The sequence below is a fragment of the Microcaecilia unicolor genome, chromosome 2, assembly GCF_901765095.1.
Source record: "Microcaecilia unicolor chromosome 2, aMicUni1.1, whole genome shotgun sequence".
Lineage (NCBI taxonomy): Eukaryota > Metazoa > Chordata > Amphibia > Gymnophiona > Siphonopidae > Microcaecilia > Microcaecilia unicolor.
In genome coordinates, this window is record NC_044032.1 from 327,523,674 (window position 1) to 327,544,756 (window position 21,083).

General features: G+C 45.9%; 1 protein-coding gene across 1 annotated transcript in view; it reads right to left on the minus strand.

Moving 5' to 3' along the window:
• Window positions 1–21,083, minus strand: part of DNAH6 (dynein axonemal heavy chain 6) — a 2,906,060-nt gene that overhangs the window by 2,396,563 nt on the left and 488,414 nt on the right. The window contains exon 18 of the mRNA XM_030192089.1: window positions 3,013–3,141. Coding sequence (XP_030047949.1) covers window positions 3,013–3,141 — 129 coding nt within the window. The remainder of the gene's footprint in view (window positions 1–3,012; window positions 3,142–21,083) is intronic.

Genomic DNA, 21,083 nt, shown 5'->3' on the forward strand with positions numbered 1-21,083 from the left:
TTATAGGAATAGGGAGCACTCCTCTTCCCTCCAAAAAACCTCCTAGAAGAGGAGGCAGTAGTAGAAGACGTCCGGCAGGAGAGAGAATCCATGGCGTCATGATGCTTTTTTATCTGATCGACCATGTCCTCTACTTTTTCTCCAAAAAGATTATCCCCCCGGCAAGGAACATCCTGGCCAGGAATTTGTGACATGCCTTCTGCTGCCTGACCACCTGGTGAAAAGTTTCAGCAAACTCCGGAGGAAGTGCTTCAACTAAACTGGACAGTTGCCTCACCAAGTTCCACAAGTGGATGCTCGTGTAGAGCTGGTATGTTTGGATCTTGGCGGTGAGCATACCAGCCTGATACGTTCTCCTCCCAAAAGAATCCAAGGTCCTAGACTCTCTGCCTGGGGGTGCCGAGGCATAGTCCCTAGTACTCTTGGTTCTTCTGAGAGCAGAGTCCACCACCATGGAATTGTGAGGAAGTTGGGCCTTCACCATTACAGGCTCACAGTGGACTCTGTACTGGGTCTTGGATTTTTTGGGGACCACTGGATTAGAAAGAGGGCATGACCAATTCCGCATCAGCAGTTCCCTGAGTGTATTATGCAGAGGGGCCGTTGCAACCTCAGCAGGTGGAGAAGGATAATCCAGGACCTCGAGCATCTCAGCCCTGGGCTCATCCACAACCTCCATAGGGAATGGAATGTCCTTAGACATTTCCCGCACAAAGGAGGAGAAAGAAAGACTCTCAGGTGGAGACATCCTAGTTTCATTTGGTGGAGTAGGATCAGAAGGAAGCCCACACGACTCTTCCTCCGAAAAGTACCTGGGGTCCTCCTCCTCTTCCCACGAGCGCTCCTCATCGGTGTCAGACAAAAGCTCCCTAAGAGCAGCCCGAACCCGAGCCTGTCTCAATGTCGAGGATCGATGACCTCTTGGGGGGGTGTCGAGAAATCAACCCCTGCCTAGACTCCGGCGAAGATTCCTCCACTGACGTCGAGGGGGAATCGACCCGCGTGGCAGCTGACATCGGTACCACAAGCAGCACTGAGGATGGGGACCTCCTCACAGGTGATGGCCCAGATGCTGCCCCACAGTCGGTACGGACGGAGTAAGCACCCCCGACACCAAGGCAGACAGGCGAAGCAACCCTTCCAGAAGCTCTGGAAGAAGGGCCCTGATGCGCTCATCGAGAGCTTCCATCGGAAAAGGCTGGGGGGGGGCAGTCAGAAGTCGGTACCGGAATCTGAGGGGGCTCGAGAGTCTGAACTAGGCTGCCAGATGACCGGCGCATCAGCACTTCTTGTATGGAGGGTGAACGGTCCTCCCGGCGCCGACGCTTCTCAGGTGCCGACTCCCTCGGGTCCCCGGAACTCTCGGTACCATGCATGGAAGGAGATCGATGACAGTGCTTCTTAGCCTTCGCTCGACACCCGTCATCGAGACTCCTCGGTACCGAAGAGGAGGACGTGGAATCCTCACGCCTCCTCGGGGCCGGGTCCGAGAAGGTCGGTCCCGGGGGGCCTACATAGCAGTAGGCCTCGAGATGGGTGGAGACTCACTCGATGTCTCGCTGCTCCCAGCTCGATGCGGTTGCTCGGCAGCTATTACCTGAACTCTTGGTGCCGCTGCTTCCTTTTGACGTCGATGCTGATGCCACCGACCTCGGTACCAATGTTGATGCTGACGTGGAAGGACTGGACCGGTCAGAAAAAAGTCTCTCACGCTAAGCCTCTCGAGCCACTTGGGTCTGTTTCTTCATCAACTTACACAGCTTACAGGCAGCTAGAAGATGGTCGGGCCCAAGACACTGAAGGCACCACGAATGGGGGTCGGTAGACGAGATGGTCCAGTTGCAGCAAGTACAGCGTTTGAAGCCGCTGGAAGTCTCCGATAACATGGGCAGGAAAATAGCATCCGCGAAATCAAAAGGTTCGATGGTGACAATAAAAAGGCACAAAAAAGGGGAAAAAGACGCGGCCGAGCAGCCTAAAGGGCAGCCGCAACGAAAAAGAAAGGAAACTTCAAAGAAGAAGAAAAAAACTAAAAAAGTAAAGGAAAAACTAAGTATATATTCTTGTTTTTTTTTTAAATAAGAACAAGAAGAACAAGAGACAGGGCATGATAAACGCGAAAAAACGGTTCTCCTGAGCCGAAAGGGGAGTAGCAGCAAAAACACAACTCTCCTGAAGCGCAGATCAAAAAGAACTGAACACCTAACGCTCGTGTCGCGAGCGGGAACCCATTCGCGCATGCGCAGTACGCTCGGGCCACGTGACAGGGCGTTTCCAGAGACTTCTCTTTTGTTTTGGACTTCCGGTCTCCTGGGCTGTCGCGGAGGACGACCCATTTGTGAGAATTATCAGCCTGCTTGTCCTCAGAGAAACCTACTATTACTTTTTTATCCTCAACCTTTAAATGTCCAGAGCAAAATAATGTAAGTATGTGAATACCTACAGCCCATGTATATTATAGTCAATTTTCAGAGGAAAACAATATGTATTTTGCTTTCAAAAGAAGGTAGTGCAATATACATGCAGTACGACTGCCCACCTGCTATTTGTGTGGATAGCCAAAAGAAAAGGCAATAAAATCTCACATACATTTGAAAATGTTAAGTAAATATTCAATTTACTCCCCTGTAATAAACATGCTTCTTAGAATGCCTCTTTTTAACCGTTTAAAACTATGGAAGCCCATGTGTAACCAGGGGGCAATTTTCAGTCATACTATTTTTTTTAACCTATGGAACTGGCTTTGAAAATGGCCTCCCCATTTAAAAGTGAAAATACTTGTCATGACCTATTTGTAAATAAATACCTTAAATTGTATTTATTTATTAGGATTTATTTACCGCCTTTTTGAAGGAATTCACTCAAGGCGGTGTGCAGCAAGAATAAGTCAAACATAAGCAATAGACAATTACAACAGTAAAAATATTTAAATAACAATACAATGTATGGCACAGTATGCTACATTACAATGTCAACATAATACACAATAAATATAAAATGTTAATGTTGTACCTTAAAATTCTTTTGATAGGATTTGTACTGATATGCACGTTTTTGTAGTTCTTCTAGAACAGTCTGCAGGTCTTTTAATATTTCTTTTACTTTAGTTTGATCAGCTGCAATATCCAAAATTTGTGGATCCTGTGAAATAGAAACAAATTGTTATAGTAGTTCAACTTAGTTATAGTAGTTCAATATAGGTCAATTTTCCTAAAAGCACTAAATAACTGACTTAGTGGTACTGTGTTAGCATATGTTACGTGGAGGGGCATTTTCAAAAGAAACGTCCAAGTTGCGATTTGGATGGCTTTGTAAAACGTCCAAATCCGGGGGCAGGGAAAACCGTATTTTTGAAACAAGATGGATGTCCATCTTTCTTTTCAATAATACCGTCAGAGACATCCAAATGCAAGCCATTTGGATGTGGGAGGAGCCAGCATTTCTAGTGCACTGGTCCCCCTGACATGACAGGACACCAACCAGGCACCCTAGGGGGCACTGCAGTAGACTTAATAAAATGCTCCCAGGAACATAGCTCCCCTTACCTTGTGTGCTGAGCCCCCCAAAACCCACTACCCACAACTGTACACCACTACCATAGCTCTTACGGGTGAAGGGGGGCACCTATATGTGGGTACAGTGGGTTTGTGGTGGGGTTTGGAGATCTCGCTGTTTCCTCCACAAATGTAACAGGTAGGGGGGTATGGGCCTGGGTCCACCTGTCTGAAGTGCACTGCAATACCCACTAAAACTGCTCCTGGGACCTTCATGCGCTGTCATGGACCTGAGTATGACATCTGAGGCTGGCATAGAGTGCCAGGTCTGTGGCCGTGACCCCTCTCCAACTCACCGTATTTCCTGTGGTCAGCTTCTGAGCTGGCTCCTGTCAGTTTTTCCTGTGTTAGTTCTGTCTCTGCGTGCTGGCTGCTTGGATTGTGTGTGTGCTGTTTCCCCTTCCAGACTTCAGCCCAGTCAAGTCCGGATCTTCCGGCCTGCCAGACTTGCTTGTTTTGTTTGAACCTGCACAGCACCCTTAGTTGCCTGGTGATTGCAGCAGCTGAGCCTCAGCAGCTGCTGGGCTTATTAGCCATTTTGAAACTCTCTGCTTGGCCTTTGCATCGGCTAAGGTCCCTGGTATGTTGGTGTGCTGTGCACTTTTGTCTAGTCGAGTTTCTTGTTTTAGTTTCTTGCCTGATTCTGCTGTCTACCCAGACCCGGCTTGTTTCCTGGTTTTCTCTACTGCCTGCTGCCTGCCCTGACTTGGCTTGTTTTCTGGTTTTCTCTTGTGCCTGCTGCCTGTCCCTGACCCGGCTAGTATCCTGGTTTTCTCTTCTGTCTGCTGCCTGCCCAGACCCAGCTTGTACCTTGGGTTAGTCTTCTGTGTCTAGTTCTTGGTTGTCTGTTTGTGTCTTGTTTTCAGTGTTTTTCCCTGTTTTAGTGGCTGCTTGCAGCTTTCAGTCCTGCCCGTGAGCCTTCCCTTCCTTGCCCTGCTGCCCCTGTATGTTCCTTTCCCCTCTGACCCTCAGTCCTGGTTCAGCCTAGTAGGTATCCAGTCCTACCTTGCCCAGTAAGTCCTGCCGGCCACTCGCAGTCAGGAGCTCAACTCCTGGTGAAAGGTGGCCAAGTGCAGGGGAAGCTTATGTGTGCCTGCTCTGGTTTCCTGCTTGTTTACCTCTGCTGCTACTCCAGTCCGGGGGTCCAGTCCTGTTCTGTCTAGTCTCTGGTGTGGGGTGGTTTTGCCTGCCACTGCCGCTCCTCGGCAGTGGTCCAAGGGCTCACAATCCAAGTTCCTGCGTTTTTGGAAAACGTGACATAGAGGCTGGTACGAAATATTTTTAAAGATGCTTTTTGAGGGTGGGAGGGGGTTAGTGATCACTGGGGGAGTAATGGTAGGTCATCCCCGATTCCCTCTGGTAGTCATCTGGTCATTTTGGGCACCTTTTTGTGCCTTATTCGTAATATAAACACGTCCAGGTGTTTGCCATGGACGTCCTTGCGTTTCTTGATTATGGGTCAAAGACGTCCAAGTGTTAGGCACGCCCAAATCCCACCTTCGCTACGCCTCCGACATGCCCCCTATAAATTTGGATGTCCTTGTGATGGACTACAGTTAGAGACGTCCAAAATCGGGTTTCGATTATACCGATTTGGACGTCTCTGAGAGATGGAAGTCCATCTTCCGATTTATGTCGAAAGATGGATGTTCTTCTCTTTCGAAAATGAGCATGATAGTAACATAGTAAATGACGGCAGATAAAGACCTGAATGGTCCATCCAGTCTGCCCAACAAGATAAACTTATTTTAATGTAGTTAGGAGACTGCTTACTAAAATGCAGTAAGTTTTGGGCTCAATGCACTATGGTGCAGAATTTTAATGCATGGCAGGCCCAAAACTATTGCTGCAGCAAGAAAGGGAATTCTCACATTTTTTATTGCACCATTAATATTCAGATTTATGTGCAGTATCTGCTCCAGGTTATCGAGGAAGTACTTACAGCCTCCTATTTAGAAAGGCAGTTGGTGGTCCCATGTTAACTGTGTTAGGCGGTTAGGGTGTGATAAGTGCAATGCGCTAGCTGGCTAATGCTTTCATACCCACTCTCCACCCATGCCACACTCCCTCACAGAAAAATTCTGAAAAATTAATTAATGAGCATTTTAATGTATGGAAACATGCAGTAGCCTGTTTCCATATATTAATCATGTGTTAAGGGGGTCCTTTTACTAAAACTTAGCTCGAGTCTACAGTATGGGCCATTTTATTCCTATGGGCCCTGCTGCAGATAACTTGAGCTAAGCTTTAGTAAAAGAGCCCCTTAATGTGTATTTATACACATTAGGTCCCATGACATATAAAATAGAACCTGTAATAAGTAACACAAATTAATGCATGCCTATTAAAGCAAAAGAGCCTTTTAGTAAATCTAGCCCTTCATTGACTAGCACTGAAATTCACGGATGGTTGGCTCCATTCCTTCTCACCAGTGGAATGCTGGGTCAATGGCATCCGATCCTCCTCCTTGCTCTAATTTCATTTTTAAAATTCCCTTTATTATCCCCAACCCAGAACTCGCTTCCATCTCACAAAAGCTCACCACTCCTCAACCCCCCTATTAAAAAAAAAAAAAGTAATTCCTAGACAAGCAAAGAGGAGGTCACAGGAGGTCAAAGGAACACATGGAGGATTACCGGATGAAAATGAAAGAAGCCAAGAGAGAGATACGACTGGCAAAAGCGCAAGTGGAAGAACAAATGGCTAGAAATGTAAGGAGGGGTGACAAAAATTTCTTCAGGTATATTAGTGAAAGGAGAATGACTAAAAAGGGAATTGTGAGATTAAAAGATACTGCGAACCGCTATGTGGAAAATGATGAAGAAAAAGCAAATTTGCTAAATAGATACTTTTGTTCTGTTTTCACAGAGGAAAATCCTGGAGAAGGACCGCGATGGACTGGAAATAATACAATTGAGAATGAAGTGGATAGAGCACCGTTCACAGAAGAAAGTGTGTATCAACAACTTGAAAAGCTAAAGGTGGACAAAGCCATGGGACCGAACGGGATCCACCCCAGGATATTGAGGGAGCTCAGAGAGGTTTTGGCGGGTCCTCTTAAAGATTTGTTTAATATATCCTTGCAGATGGGAAAGGTTCCGAGGGATTGGAGAACGGCGGAGGTGGTCCCTCTTCACAAAAGTGGTGATAGGGAAGAAGCTGGAAACTACAGGCCGGTAAGCCTCACTTCGGTTATTGGAAAAGTAATGGAAGCGATGCTGAAGGAAAGGATAGTGAATTTTCTGGAAGCCAATAAGTTGCAAGATCCGAGACAACATGGTTTTACCAAAGGGAAATCGTGCCAAACGAATCTCATTGAGTTCTTTGATTGGGTGACAGGAGAATTGAATCAGGGACGAGCTATGGACGTAATCTACTTAGATTTCAGCAAAGCTTTTGACACGGTTCCCCACAGGAGGCTCTTAAATAAGCTGGAGGGGCTGAAGATAGGACCTGAAGTGGTGAACTGGATTAGGAACTGGTTGACAGACAGACGCCAGAGGGTGGTGGTGAATGAAATTCGCTTGGAGGAAGGAAAGGTGAGTAGTGGAGTGCCTCAGGGATCGGTGCTGGGGCCGATTCTGTTCAATATATTTGTGAGTGACATTGCCGAAGGGTTAGAAGGTAAAGTTTGCCTATTTGCGGATGATACTAAGATCTGTAACAGAGTGGACACCCGGGAGGGGGTGGAAAACATGAAAAAGGATCTGAGGAAGCTAGAAGAATGGTCTAAGGTTTGGCAATTAAAATTCAATGCGAAGAAATGCAAAGTGATGCACTTACGGAATAGAAATCCACGGGAGACGTATGTGTTAGGCGGGGAGAGTCTGATAGGTACGGGCGGAGAGAGGGATCTTGGGGTGATAGTATCTGAGGATTTGAAGGCGACGAAACAGTGTGACAAGGCGGTGGCCGTAGCTAGAAGGTTGTTAGGCTGTATAGAGAGAGGTGTGACCAGCAGAAGAAAGGGGGTGTTGATGCCCCTGTATAAGTCGTTGGTGAGGCCCCACCTGGAGTATTGTGTTCAGTTTTGGAGGCCGTATCTTGTTAAGGATGTAAAAAGAATTGAAGCGGTGCAAAGAAAAGCTACGAGAATGGTATGGGATTTGCGTTACAAGACGTATGAGGAGAGACTTGCTGAACTAAACATGTATACTCTGGAGGAAAGGAGAAACAGGGGTGATATGATACAGATGTTCAAATAGTTGAAAGGTATTAATCCGCAAACGAACCTTTTCCGGAGATGGGAAGGTAGTAGAACGAGAGGACATGAAATGAGATTGAAGGGGGGCAGACTCAAGAAAAATGTCAGGAAGTATTTTTTCACGGAGAGAGTAGTGGATGCTTGGAATGCCCTCCCGCGGGAGGTGGTGGAAATGAAAACGGTAACGGAATTCAAACATGCGTGGGATAAGCATAAAGGAATCCTGTGCCGAAGGAATGGATCCTCAGGAGCTTAGACAAGATCGGGAGGCGGGGCTGGTGGTTGGGAGGCGGGGATAGTGCTGGGCAGACTAATACGGTCTGTGCCAGAGCCGGTGGTGGGCAGCGGGACTGGTGGTTGGGAGGCGGGGATAGTGCTGGACAGACTTGTACGGTCTGTGCCAGAGCCGGTGGTTGGGAGGCAGGGCTGGTGGTTGGGAGGTGAGGATAGTGCTGGGCAGACTTATACGGTCTGGGCCAGAGCCGGTGGTTGGGAGGAGGGGCTGGTGGTTGGGAGGCGGGGATAGTGCTGGGCAGACTTATACGGTCTGTGCCCTGAAGAGCACAGGTACAAATCAAAGTAGGGTATACACAAAAAGCAGCAAATATGAGTTATCTTGTTGGGCAGACTGGATGGACCATGCAGGTCTTTTTCTGCCGTCATCTACTATGTTACTATGTTACCTTCTCCCAGCTTAGCAGCCCAAATTGATCTTGGACAGGAGATCAGAGGCCTGCTAGATTTAGGACTGTGGTCTGTACATAGTGCATCTCTAATACTAATACTGCAAGCAACACTGACAGAATCGATTGTTAAACATCCCAACAAATGGCATCCACCTGGTACTACAAGTCCTCTCATTCACCCATATGAGAAGCTGGTTTTGAAGGATATTGCAGTAATTGAAGGTAAGAAGACAAGAGCTTTTTTCGACACCTCCAGAACACAGAATGAGGCTATCAAGAGACTCACACAGGATCATCCCATTACCATCAAACCAGCAGACAAAGGAGGAGCGGTAGCAGTTATGAACACAGATGATTACAAGACAGAAATTTACAGACAGCATCATGATCAGTCTTTTTATTCCAAACTGAGAGGAGACCCCATCAAACAAATCAAAGCATCCATTGATTCTTTGATCAAAATTGGAGCAGACAGTGGATTCCTAACTAATCATGAGAAACAATTCTTAGAAGTAAAGAAGCCAGTGTCAGGATTGCGGGAGGTCAAAATTATTGCTGGACATACTTATATTAATATGAAACCAACTTGACAGATTAATAGTAGACCAGCTTCTGACCTCTGAGAACTCTACCCCTCCCTCAGGAAGCACTGAGGATGGCACCAAATAGTGGCTTCTCTCTTCCTCTGAACAAACACCCTATCCTTTCTTTCTCCCTCTAAACACACACCCAGAGACAGCCTTGCACCCGTTACCTGTCCTGCTGTGAGCAGATACATATCTGCAAAAATATAATATACTTTATATACCCAAACCCATGTGGATTGTGCATTCTTTGAGAACCCACTGCCTCTGCGAACTGGACCCGGGACCAACCCTAGACAACGATTGCTGACAGCCAGTAACACCAACTATTTATATTCTGCCCAAGATATACAAGTCTTTGAAGAATCCTCCAGGAATACCTACTATGGCTGCCATTGGTTCAGTTTTAGAACCACTGTCTATTTTTGTGGATATATTTTTAAGAGCAATGAAATCCCCAAATTCCCCTCCTATGTTAGGGACTCTGCTGATATAATCAATACCTTGAAAGATCTACATGTGGAAAAAGAAATCCTTCTTGTAACAATGAACATAGTATCACTCTACATGAATATTCCCTAGGATGAAGCTGTTGATGTTATCAGAGATGCACTACGCAAAGACCACAAGTATCCATGGATCCCAGTTGAATTCATTGTTGAACTAGCCACCATTGCCTTAAATTGTTTTTTCATCTGCTTCAAAAGATACCTTCTACCAACAAACAAAAGGTACTGTGATGTGAGCTACTATGGCCCCGTCAGTTGCCAACCTATATGTGGCAGCATTTGAAGAGAAATTTTTCCATGAGACATCATGGAATGAGAAGATTGTCCCAGTGGCGTACCAAGGGGGGGGGGGGGGGGGTCCGCCCCGGGTGCACGCCGCTGGGGGGGGGGTGCCGCGCGCCGGTCAGCGTTGTTGGTTTCCATGCTCCCTCTGCCCCGGAACAGGAAGTAACCTGTTCCGGGACAGAGGGAGCATGTAAACCAACGACGCTGACCGGCGCGCGGTACCCCCCCCCCCAGCGGCGTGCACCCGGGGGGGTCTTTTGCCGGGGTGGGGGGTGTCGCGCTGCATGGGGGGGGGGTGCTGCACCCGGGGGGCGGGGCGCATCAGCGATCCGCCCCGGGTGTCAGCGCCCCTCGGAACGCCACTGGATTGTCCTCTGGAAATGATACATTGACGATATCATTTTGCTCTGGAGTGGAAATGTGGATGAACTCAATACTTTCCACGAACAACTGAATGCATTTGACAGCAATCTCAAGTTTTAGATGACTTTTGACACACAACAGATTGCATTTTTAGATATCAGTATCATCTATGAAGACTTTTCATAGTGACTTATATTAAAACCTACTGACTTGAACAACTACTACTAATCATTTCTATAGCACTACTAGATGTGCACAGTGCATACAGGTACTTTCTCTGTACCTAGGGGGCTCATAATCTAAGTTTTTGTAGCTGGAGCAATGGAGTGTTAAGTGACTAACCCAAGGTCACAAGGAGCTACAGTGGGAATTGAACCCAGGTTACCAGGGTCAAAGCCCACTGCACTAACCATTAGGCTACTCCTCCACACTTGATTTGAGAAGCTGTCATAATTATAGTCTAAAGATTAACCTCCCATATAGTCAGTTTTTGAGGTGTAAACACCTTTGTTCTAAGGATGCATTTTTTAAGAAACAGGGAACTGAGATAAGATTTCAATCTAAAGGATATCCACTGGAAGCAACTGCTAAAGGATACAATAGAGCTACTAATGTTGATAGAGATATATTACTAAAGCCCAAAATGAGAGAACTAAATAGTACAATTGTCCGCTACCTTTCACTCATGTTTCAAAAGATATCAAGATTTTATGCAAACACTGGCACATCATTCAAGGAATTGAACATTTTCAGAAAAAAGACCTCATGATTGCCCAAAATAAAGGAAGGAATCTGAAAGACATCCTCATGCATTCCGCTCTCCCTGAACCTAATCAGCAACCTAGTTTGAAACATGCATGACATTACAAGTGTGGTTCATGCTCAGTATGCAGGGTCAATATCCAGATTAAAACTTTTGTTCATCCAGTAACAGGAGAGGAATTTGTACTTAGAAGCTTCACTAACTGCAAAAGATGGGGTATCATCAGTGGTGTGCTGGAGCCGGCTTGCACGAGCCGGTTGTTAAATTTTACTGATTGTTGCGAGCCAGTTGTTGATGGAGTCAGGCAACGAGCACACAAACATCTGTTGTTGTTTTTCTCCTCCTCTCTCCCTCCTCCCCCAGCCCCTACCTACCCATGAGCCCCCAGCATACCTGAGCTTCCTACCTCATCATGTCGTCCCTTAGGTTCATCATCCCCCCTCACCACTGCCTGCCAGATCCCACCCACGCGTAAGCAGGAAGTTGCATCAGCGGGGCAGTACTCGGCAGAGACAAGACTCCAGGTCGACCAGGCAGCGTGGTACCACTAGAGCTGCTGGAAGAGTAAGATTTGAAGAATGGCCAGAGAGGGAATGGAAGCTGAGAGAGGTAGGACTCACAGAGGAGTGAGAGGGACATGATGCTGGGTTTGGATGAGGACGAAGACAGCATGAAGTAAACACTAGTCAAGGTGGTAGTGGACAAGGAAGTGATTACAGTGCTGCAGTTACAGCATCAGCTGGGTCAACTGTGTCGGCTCCAAGTCTATCAAGCAGGGGCGTAGCTACGGGTGGGCCTGGGTGGGCCCAGGCCCACCCAATCTTGGCTCAGGACCACCCAGTTTCTCCTGATCCTCCAATTGATTCTGTCTTAGGCTGCAGTGGGCGAGCACAGCTTTTAAGGAAATTGCCACGGCTCCAACCTCATTGGCTCTGCTCACAGCCACATATGCAGTCAGCACGCAGCAAAGAAAACAGAAGCTCTCCTCTCCAGTTCAACTACTTGCGACCGATAACCAGCCAAATCTTGTTTGCAGGTCAGGAAGTCAGCCCCTCTAGCGCCGCCGCACCACCACTGCTACGACTGCCGCTGAAGCTGTTGAGTGCTCTGCTTCTCTCGCCCCAACGCCGATCATCAGTCAGGATGCCTGCCTTGCCTTACCCCCATTCCCCATGGCATGCAGACCGGCGCCACAAGGAAATTTCTGCCGCCATTGTTGCAGTTCGGCTTGCGGACACCCAGCTGTGCTGCAGCACTGGCAGCAGAATTTTCTTGTGGCGTGGGGGGAGGGGGGGTAAGGCAAGCCATGCATCCTGACTGGCCGTCGGCATTGGGGCGAGAGCAGCAGAGCGCTCAACAGCTTCAGTGGCAGCAATGGTGGTGTGGCGCAAGAGGGGCTGGAGAAGATGTTATTGGGCCTTTGCTGAGCTCACTCAGCCTTTAGTTGAGCCCTCAATGCCTCAGCACTCCTCTGTGGCCCCAAACAGGAACAGGACCCAGCCAGTACACACAGCACAGCACAGCATAGTCTGCAGTGCTGTCTGAGATACTTGCCACCACGTGCGCACAACTTTTGAAAATTCAGGCCCAGCTGCCCAGGTAAAATATATATTTTTTAAATGTACAGTGTAATGCTGATGGTGGGCATCTTGGTGGGTGTGGGTTATTCACTGCCTAGAGAGGAAAAAAAGGTATATTTTTAATCATTAAATATACTGTTCCCCCCACCCCCCTAGACAGTGACAAGCCCACCCAGAAACCCACCAACAAATTTAAATGTTGTGTTTTTGGGTGGGGGTGGGCTCAATGCCCAAGTTAAAAAAAAAGTTGTATTTTTTATGTTGGTGGGTTTTTGGGTGGGGATAGTCTCTGCAGTGCCCAGGTTAAAATAATAATAATAATAATATTATTATTATTTAAAAGCTTTGTATTTAATGTGGGCAGGTTTCTGGGTGGGGGTGAGGGGATGCCATACTAGGGAGTTATGGGTAAGGGGGTAGGACAGGGCTAATGCTAGGCTGCGTGCAGGGAGGGGTGGGGCAGATGCCTAGTTATCAGATGGATGGTGGGGGAAGGGAAGGACTGATGCTGGGCTATGGGAATGGATAGTGGGGGTAGAGTAGAGAAGGGAAGGGCTGGATGGTGGGATAGGGAAGGGAAAGGCTGGTGCCAGGCTACAAGGATGGATAGGGGGTAAGGAAGGGAAGGACTGATGCCAGGCTACAAGACAATTTCTGAATTTTGGTCCTTAATTCTATAATTGATGAGGGTTGGTCTGTGTTTTGCATGTGAACCAGCAGGTGAGAGATTTTGCTGGCATGTAGTTTGTGGGGGGGATCTAGGAGTCTGACTTGTCTGGCCTTTCCAATGAGATGGGTATTGCTGTTGTGCAGTGGCGTAGGAAGGGGGGGCAGTGGGGTGGTCCGCCCCGGGTGCACGCCGCTGGGGGGTGTCGGCGCCTCGCTGGTTCCTTGCTCTCTCTGCCCCAGAACAGGTTACTTCCTGTTCTGGGGCAGAGAGAGCAGGGAACCAGCGAGGCGCCGACACCCCCCAGTGGCGTGCACTCGGCGGATTGGCTCTCCCGCCCGCCCCTCACCGCCTTCCAGGTATGTTCTTGGGGGGGGGGGGGGGTTGCGCTCCGGAGGGGGGAGGGTGCGCCGCGCTGCACCTGGGGGGGTGCGTAGCGGCGATCCGCCCCGGGTGTCAGCTGCCCTCGCGATGCCACTGCTGTTGTGTGTATTCACTGCTGCCTTTTTAAAGGTACTGTTACTGGCATTTGTATTCAGAATTGGTTAAGGTTTGCAACATAGACTCTAAGAAGCTTCTTTGCAGGATTTTATGTTACTTCATAAAGTACCTAGAGGTGAAGGGATTTTGTGTTGCTATTATTGAGGTGCTACCTGAATTTAAATACATTTTTCCTATGGAAAGCTATAAGAGGAAACATTCTAGCTATGTTCTCTATATGCCACAAATTCCATAGTAGGTAGAAAAGGAAGAAGTCTTCAAAGGTATATTTACCAAATTTTAAATGTTTGATTAATACAGCTTAATAAGGCATATATATTTATTATAATGTAAAGTTGAAGGATATGTACCAAACCGTGGTCATTTTATTTTGTCAGCATCAGAAGGGAGATAGAGTAGAGCTAGAGGAAGTGAAAAACACTTCAAAGTTTACTTAATCAGGCATTTGTTATAAAGCAAAGTTTGAAGGATATATGATATTGCTGTAATTATATTGCAGGATCCTGTCATGTGTATTGAGATGTTTGCCATTATTGCAGACTTATGTCTGGTCAAGTTTAAGATATGGGATAATGTAACTGTATTACAAATATCTGTTTTTCTATTAAGTATATATGTGGTTTATATTGATGCAGGGCAGCTGTTGGGCAGACAACTTAGAAATCCATCATTAAGTGCTACTCATACCTATATACATAGAGCCCACCCATATTAGCTCCAGGCCCACCCAAAATGTCAGGTCTGGCTACACCACTGCTATCAAGTGCATCTACAGATAAGTATGCAGCTCTAGCAGAATTAGACAGTGTGCTCAGCTCTCCAGCAACCTCTAGTACTACTACTACTACTTGACATTTCTAAAGCGCTACTAGGGTTACGCAGCGCTGTACAATTTAACATGGAAGGACAGTCCCTGCTCAAGGAGCTTACAATCTAAAAGACAGGTGTACAAATAAAAACAAGTATAGAGTCCGTCTGATAGGGAGTACTATAGTCCACAAAAGGTTAGGTGCCGAAAGCAGCATTGAAGAGGTGAGTTTTAAGCAGAGATTTGAAAATGGGTAGGGAGGGGGCTTGGCGAAGGGGTTGAGGAAGATTGTTCCAGGCAATGGGTGAGGCAAGGCAGAATGAGCGGAGCCTGGAGTTGGCAGTGGTGGAGAAGGGAACTGAAAGGAGGGATTTGTCCTGTGAGCGGAGGTTACGGGCGGGAACATAGGGGGAGACGCAGACCGGGTGCATTTGTAGGTAAGGAGGAGAATCTTGAATTGTATGCGGTATCTGATCAGAAGCCAGTGAAGTGACTTGAGGAGAGGGGTGATGTGAGTATATCGGTTCTGGCGGAATATAAGACGTGCGGCAGCGTTCTGAACGGATTGAAGGGGGGATAGATGGCTATGTGGGAGGCTGGTGAGGAGTAAGTTGCAGTAGTCAAGGCGAGAGGTAATGAGAGCGTGGACGAGAGTTCATGTGGTGTGCTCAGATAGGATTAATGTTAGCAGGTACTCTTCTTGTTAGAAGTTAAAAGTAATAGCCTTGCTGCTTAGGAAAGAACAGTGTAAAAGATTCAGTAAACAAAATCTGGCTCTTATTCTGGTCTGTTTCCTTTGCTGTGAGTTGTAAACAGAGTGAGAGTAGTTCAGTTTTAGTAAGACATTTGTGATGCAAAATTTCAGGTCTGCATCTTGCCACTAGCAGCTGTAATTTGGACAAGTGACCTGTTCTGTGGCTCAAGCATGAGCAGTTGAAGGAATACGCAGGAAATAATTTCTTGTTAAAAATGCTGCTGCTGCCTCCTGCAGCTTGTTGAGGCTGGAACAGTAGCGCTTGAAAGAAGCACTTTTCTGCCTGTTTTTCCATATGAGCTTTGAGGCAGTATGGTTTGTGGGGGAGGGGGAGAGGAGAGATCATCAAAGGAGAGGAGGTGGCAAGAAAGGTCTAGCTACAGTGAAGGATAAGATGATCCAAACAGAGAGGGAGAGAGCATAATACTTGGAAGAAAACTAGTGATGAAAGGAATGAGAGGAGACAGTAGGGCAGAAATGGTGGAAGGAAGGGAGAGTAAAAAAAAAAACAGGTAGAAAACCTTGGGTGAGAATGCAGAACATTACTGAGACAGAGTACTAGGCATCCCTGCTATTGCATGTAAGTGCTTATCAGTAGGATCAGTGTCTTGACTTTTTCTTTCCCCTAACCTTGCTGATGTTTGCTTTAACAAAAGGCACATTGATCCCTGCATAAAGTTTGTGACATTAATATGTACCAGAAAAGCTGAATGAATTTTTCTTTCCCCTCCCCCACTACCTCCGCACAAGTTTTCTAAACTTAGTACAAAACTAATCTAACAAGTCTATAAACATTTTTATCTTGTGCGGTTGGGCTTGAACATTTATATCCTGTATATATTATGTGTGTGTAAATATACTAGACATAAATGATATTCACACTAAATACATACATTTTCATAACTTATACAAATATGGTACGGAAGGTATTTCAGAATCTGTTTGTAATTACTACTACTTAACACTTATATAGAACTACCAGGCATACGCAGCGCTGTACACCATACACATAAAGACAGCCCCTGCTCAAAAGAGCTTACAATCTAATAAGACAGGTAACAGACAGAACAACTAAGAGGCAGGGGGAATTAAAGAGGAGGGGATAAAGGTACAGGCAAGTGAGCAGTGGTTAGGACTTAAAAGCAGCGTCAAAGAGGTGGGCTTTTAGCTTGGACTTAAAAACGGCCAAAGATGGGGCTAGACGTACATGCTCAGGAAGTCTATTCCAGGCGTGTGGTGCAGCGAGATGGAAGGAACGGAGTCTGGAATTAGCAGTAGAGGAGAAGGGGGCCGATAAGAGAGATTTGTCAACAGAACGGAGTGTTCGAGGAGGGGTGTAGGGAGAGACAAGAGTGGAGAGGTACTGGGAAGCAGCAGAGTGAATACACTTATAGGTCAGTAAGAGAAGTTTGAATTGAATGCGGAAATGGATAGGGAGCCAGTGAAGTGACTTGAGGAGAGGGCTAATATGAGCGTAGCGACTTTAGCGGAAAATGAGTCGTGCAGCAGAGTTTTGGATTGATTGAAGAGCAGAAAGATGGCTAAATGGGAGGCCGGTGAGAAGCAGGTTGCAATAGTCTAGGCGAGAGGTGATGAGAGTGTGGATGAGGGTTCTAGTAGAGTGTTCAGTGATGAAGGGATGGATTTTGCTGATGTTATAGAGAAAGAAACGACAGGTTTTGGCAATCTGCTGAATGTGAGCAGAGAAGGAGAGAGAGGAGTCGAAGATGATCCTAAGGTTACGAGCTGATGAGACAGGGAGAATGAGAGTGCCATCCGCAGAAATAGAGAAAGGGGGGAGAGGCGAGGTGGGTTTAGGGGGAAAGATGAGAAGCTCTGACTTGGCCATGTTAAGCTTTAGATGATGTTGAGACATCCAGGCAGCGATGACAGACATGCAGGCTGAAACATCGGTCTGGATGCTGGTTGAGATTTCGGAGGTAGAGAGGTAGATTTGGGAGTCATCAGCATAGAGATGGTATTGAAAGCCATGGGAAGATATCAGAGAGCCAAGGGAGGAAGTGTAGATGGAGAGCAGGAGAGGATCGAGAACAGAGCCCTGAGGTACTCTGATTGGTAGTGCAATAGAAGTGGAAGAGGAGCCATCAGAGTGTACATTAAAGGTGCGAAGTGAGAGGTAGAAGGAGAACCAGGAAAGAACAGAGCCCTGGAATCCAAGTGAAGACACTGTATCAAGGAGTAGGCTGTGATCAACAGTGTCAAAAGCAGCAGATAGATCAAGAAGGATGAGGATAGAATAGAGACCTTTGGATTTGGCCAGTAACAGGTCGTTGGAAACTTTTGTAAGTGCAGTTTCAGTTGAATGAAGAGGGCAAAAGCCAGATTGGAGTGGATCAAGAACAGAATGAGATGAGAGAAAGTCAAGACAGCAGCGATGAACAGAGCATTCAAGTATCTTGGAGAGGAAGGGGAGGAGGGAGATGGGTCGATTGTTGGAAGGTAATGTAGGGTCAAATGAGGGCTTCTTAAGGAGTGGTGTGACCACAGCATGTTTGAAGGCATCAGGAACGGTCACAGTGGAAAGTGAAAGATTAAAGATGTGACAGATAAAAGGGGTAAGAGTAGGAGAGATGGTGTTAAGAAGGTGGGTAGGAATGGGATCAGAGGAACAGGTAGTTCGTTTAGAGGAGGAGAGAAGGTGTGTTGTTTCTTCATTAGTGACTACAGGAAAGGACGAAAAGGACGGAGGGGTTGGGGAGATAGGGGAACGGGCAAGGGAAGGGAGAGGTGGGGGTGGTTTGGTTGAGAATTCAAGATTAATCTTCTGAGCCTTGTCATGGAAGAATTCAGCTAGGGTCTGGGGAGCTAGTGAGGGGGGAGTTGGAGATGGAGGCACCTTGAGGAGAGAGTTTAGTGTGGCAAAGAGAAGTCGAGGGTTTGAGCTGAGAGAGTCGGCTGGATGTAATAGTCTTGTTTGGCAAGCAAAAGAGCAGATTGGAAGGAGGTCAGCATGAACTTGAAGTGTGTGAAGTCAGCAAGGGCACGAGATTTCAGCCAGAGGCGTTCGGCGGAGCAGGTACAGGAACATAGGTAGCAGATTTTAGAGGTCAGCCATGGCTGGGGTTTGGTACACCTTATAGGACGGGGTACAAGAGGTGCAAGAATGTCTAAAGCAGAGGATAGAATAGTATTGTAGGAGGAGATGGCTTCCTTGACAGATTTGGATGGTGCAGTGGTAGAGAAAAGGTTTGAGACATAGGAGGATAGGGTACTAGGGTCAATGGCCTGGATATTCCTAGATAGATTGGTTAAGATTGGACGGGATTGGGCAGGAGGAAGTTTAAGTGTGAAGGTTATTAGATGATGGTCAACGAGGGGAAGATCTGAGACAAAGGAATTGGAGGGAGAGCAGTTATAAGAGAAGATGAGATCAGGACAGTGACCATTCTGGTGAGTAGGGGAAGTGGAGCATAGTTGGAGATTGAAGGAGGATATTAAGGTGAGGAACTGGGAGACGTAAGAATTGGAGGGGTCATTAACATGAATGTTAAAGTCACCAAGGATGAGGGAGGGGGAAGAAGGATCATGAAAGAAGGAGAGTCAAGCGTCAAAGTCGCTGAGAAAGGAAGAAAAGCAGAGAGACTGAGGTAGCAGAAGACATTGAAATTTGGAAGAGGGTGAGGAATGTTTGTAGTTTGGAAGAAACGTAGGGGGCTGCAAGTTAATCACACTTAACTCTGTGATTAATGTATTAATTACTATTCTCGCGTTTACAGTGTCTCCTGTAAACATCCCTGCTCTCTTCCACACTCAACCCCTGTCCTCTGTGCAGTCTAGCTCCCCCCCCCCCCCCCCCACACACACACACACCCCTTGTCGGTCTCTGTTGGTCCTCGGCAGCGTTGCACAAATCTTTCCCTTTGGCTTATCTGGACTTCTCTGACATCACTTCCTGTTTTTACATGGGCAGGACAGGTGAGAAAGCTTAGAAGCAGATGCTGAACCCTGGGTAGGGGGAGGGCAGTGAGCAGCAGCCTCTCGAGCAGAACTGGAGAGGTCACTGGTGAGAGCTATGGCTGAGGCAGTGAGCTCCAGCAATCACAAGAAGAGCTTGGTGCTGGTCATCACGTTTGTGTCACTATTCATGGGGGGGGGGGGGCAGAAGGGAGGGAGAGAATGGACTAAGAAAGAAAGATAATGGACCTGGGGAAAGGGAGAGAGAGAGATGTTGGATCAGGGGATAGAAAGAAGGAAGATTCTGCCCTTTAGGGAAGGGAGATGGGATTTGATATATTGCTTTTCTGTGGTTACAATCAAAGCAGTTTATATATTTTATATACAGATACTTATCTTGTGTGTGGGACAATGGAGGGTTAAGTGACTTGCCCAGGGTCACAAGGAGCAGCAGTGGGAAAAATATCTTTAATTGTTTGAGTAATCACATTTTAAAAAATTTAATCAAAATACAGCCCTAAAGAAGTGTCTTTAAAGCTGTAGATGCCTGTGGTATCTTAGTTATCTGAAATAGACTATGGGGTTCATTTTCAAAGCACTTAGGCTACCATGTAACTTTGTAAGTCTAAGTGCTTTGAAAATACACCTCATTGTATTGCTTTTCCTCCTTTTATTGAAATCTTGTTTTGAAATGCAATTTTATGAAGATATTACCTGAGAATGCATGCTTTTAGGGACTTGTTACCTCCTCTGTATCACATCGGGGATACTAATCTTGTAATTGTTAGCCAGTTCGAAGTCACTGTGATAACTGTTCCCTGCATAATTTTCTCTCTTGATCTTGTTTTTTTCTATATTATTTTTTTCTCTGTTAGTGTTGGGATGGAAGTGAATAGCTTATGTTTTTGGGAGGATTAGGAGCATATTTAATGTCTGGTTTTTCTCTTTAGTCTCAAGAGGCCTGTTTATTATTATTATTTTTTTTAATTTTTATTTATTCCATTATATAATTTTACATTCATATCATATAAATGCTCAGAATTAGAACATAATCAATAAGGAACTAACAAAAACAATTCCCAATTGGGATTAAAGGAAATTAAATTTTTTATAAATGACCACAATTTTGGGGAGCAAGATCTGGAAAAATAGAGAAAGAAGAATAAAAAAAGAAAAAAAAGAAAGGAGAACACAAAATCAACCCGCTAGCAGTATATACAGCGTTATCTGTGTTAGAATTCAGGTTGGAACAGCATCCTTTTCCTTTGACATTATAAACTCTGACATTTTCTTTGGGTCTAAGAAAAGGTAATTAACATTATTAATAGATATAAGACACCTACATGGAAACTTTAAAACGTAGGTGCCCCCTAGTGCGAGCACTCTAGGTTTTAACATCATAAATTCTTTTCGTCTTTTCTGCGTGTCTTTATTTAGATCCGGAAACATTTGTATCTTTTCACCCAAGAACGTATCATTCAAATGTTTAAAATATAGTCTGAAAATATTATTGCGATCGGATTCAAATGCAAATGAAACTAGTAAGGTAGATCGATGAGTGACAACTTCCAGTGAACTTTCCAAGAGATCAGTTATATTGAGTCCAGGTTGAAGTTCCAAGCCTCGGAATTTAATTCCATGTATACTATGGGCTCGAGTAATAGGAGGAATAGCTTCTGTTGGAATTAACAAGATTTCTCTGAGATATTTTTTCACCATATCAGTTGGAGACAATACTGGAATTTGAGGAAAGTTTAAGAATCTTAAGTTATTCTTTCTGGCTTGGTTATCAAGATATTCTAGTTTTTTCTGTTTATTATTATTTCAACATAAGATTGATACTTATGTGTTAGGCATCCTGAAGAAAGTTACTGGTAAATTCCATTTATTAAATCCCAAAGGGCACAACT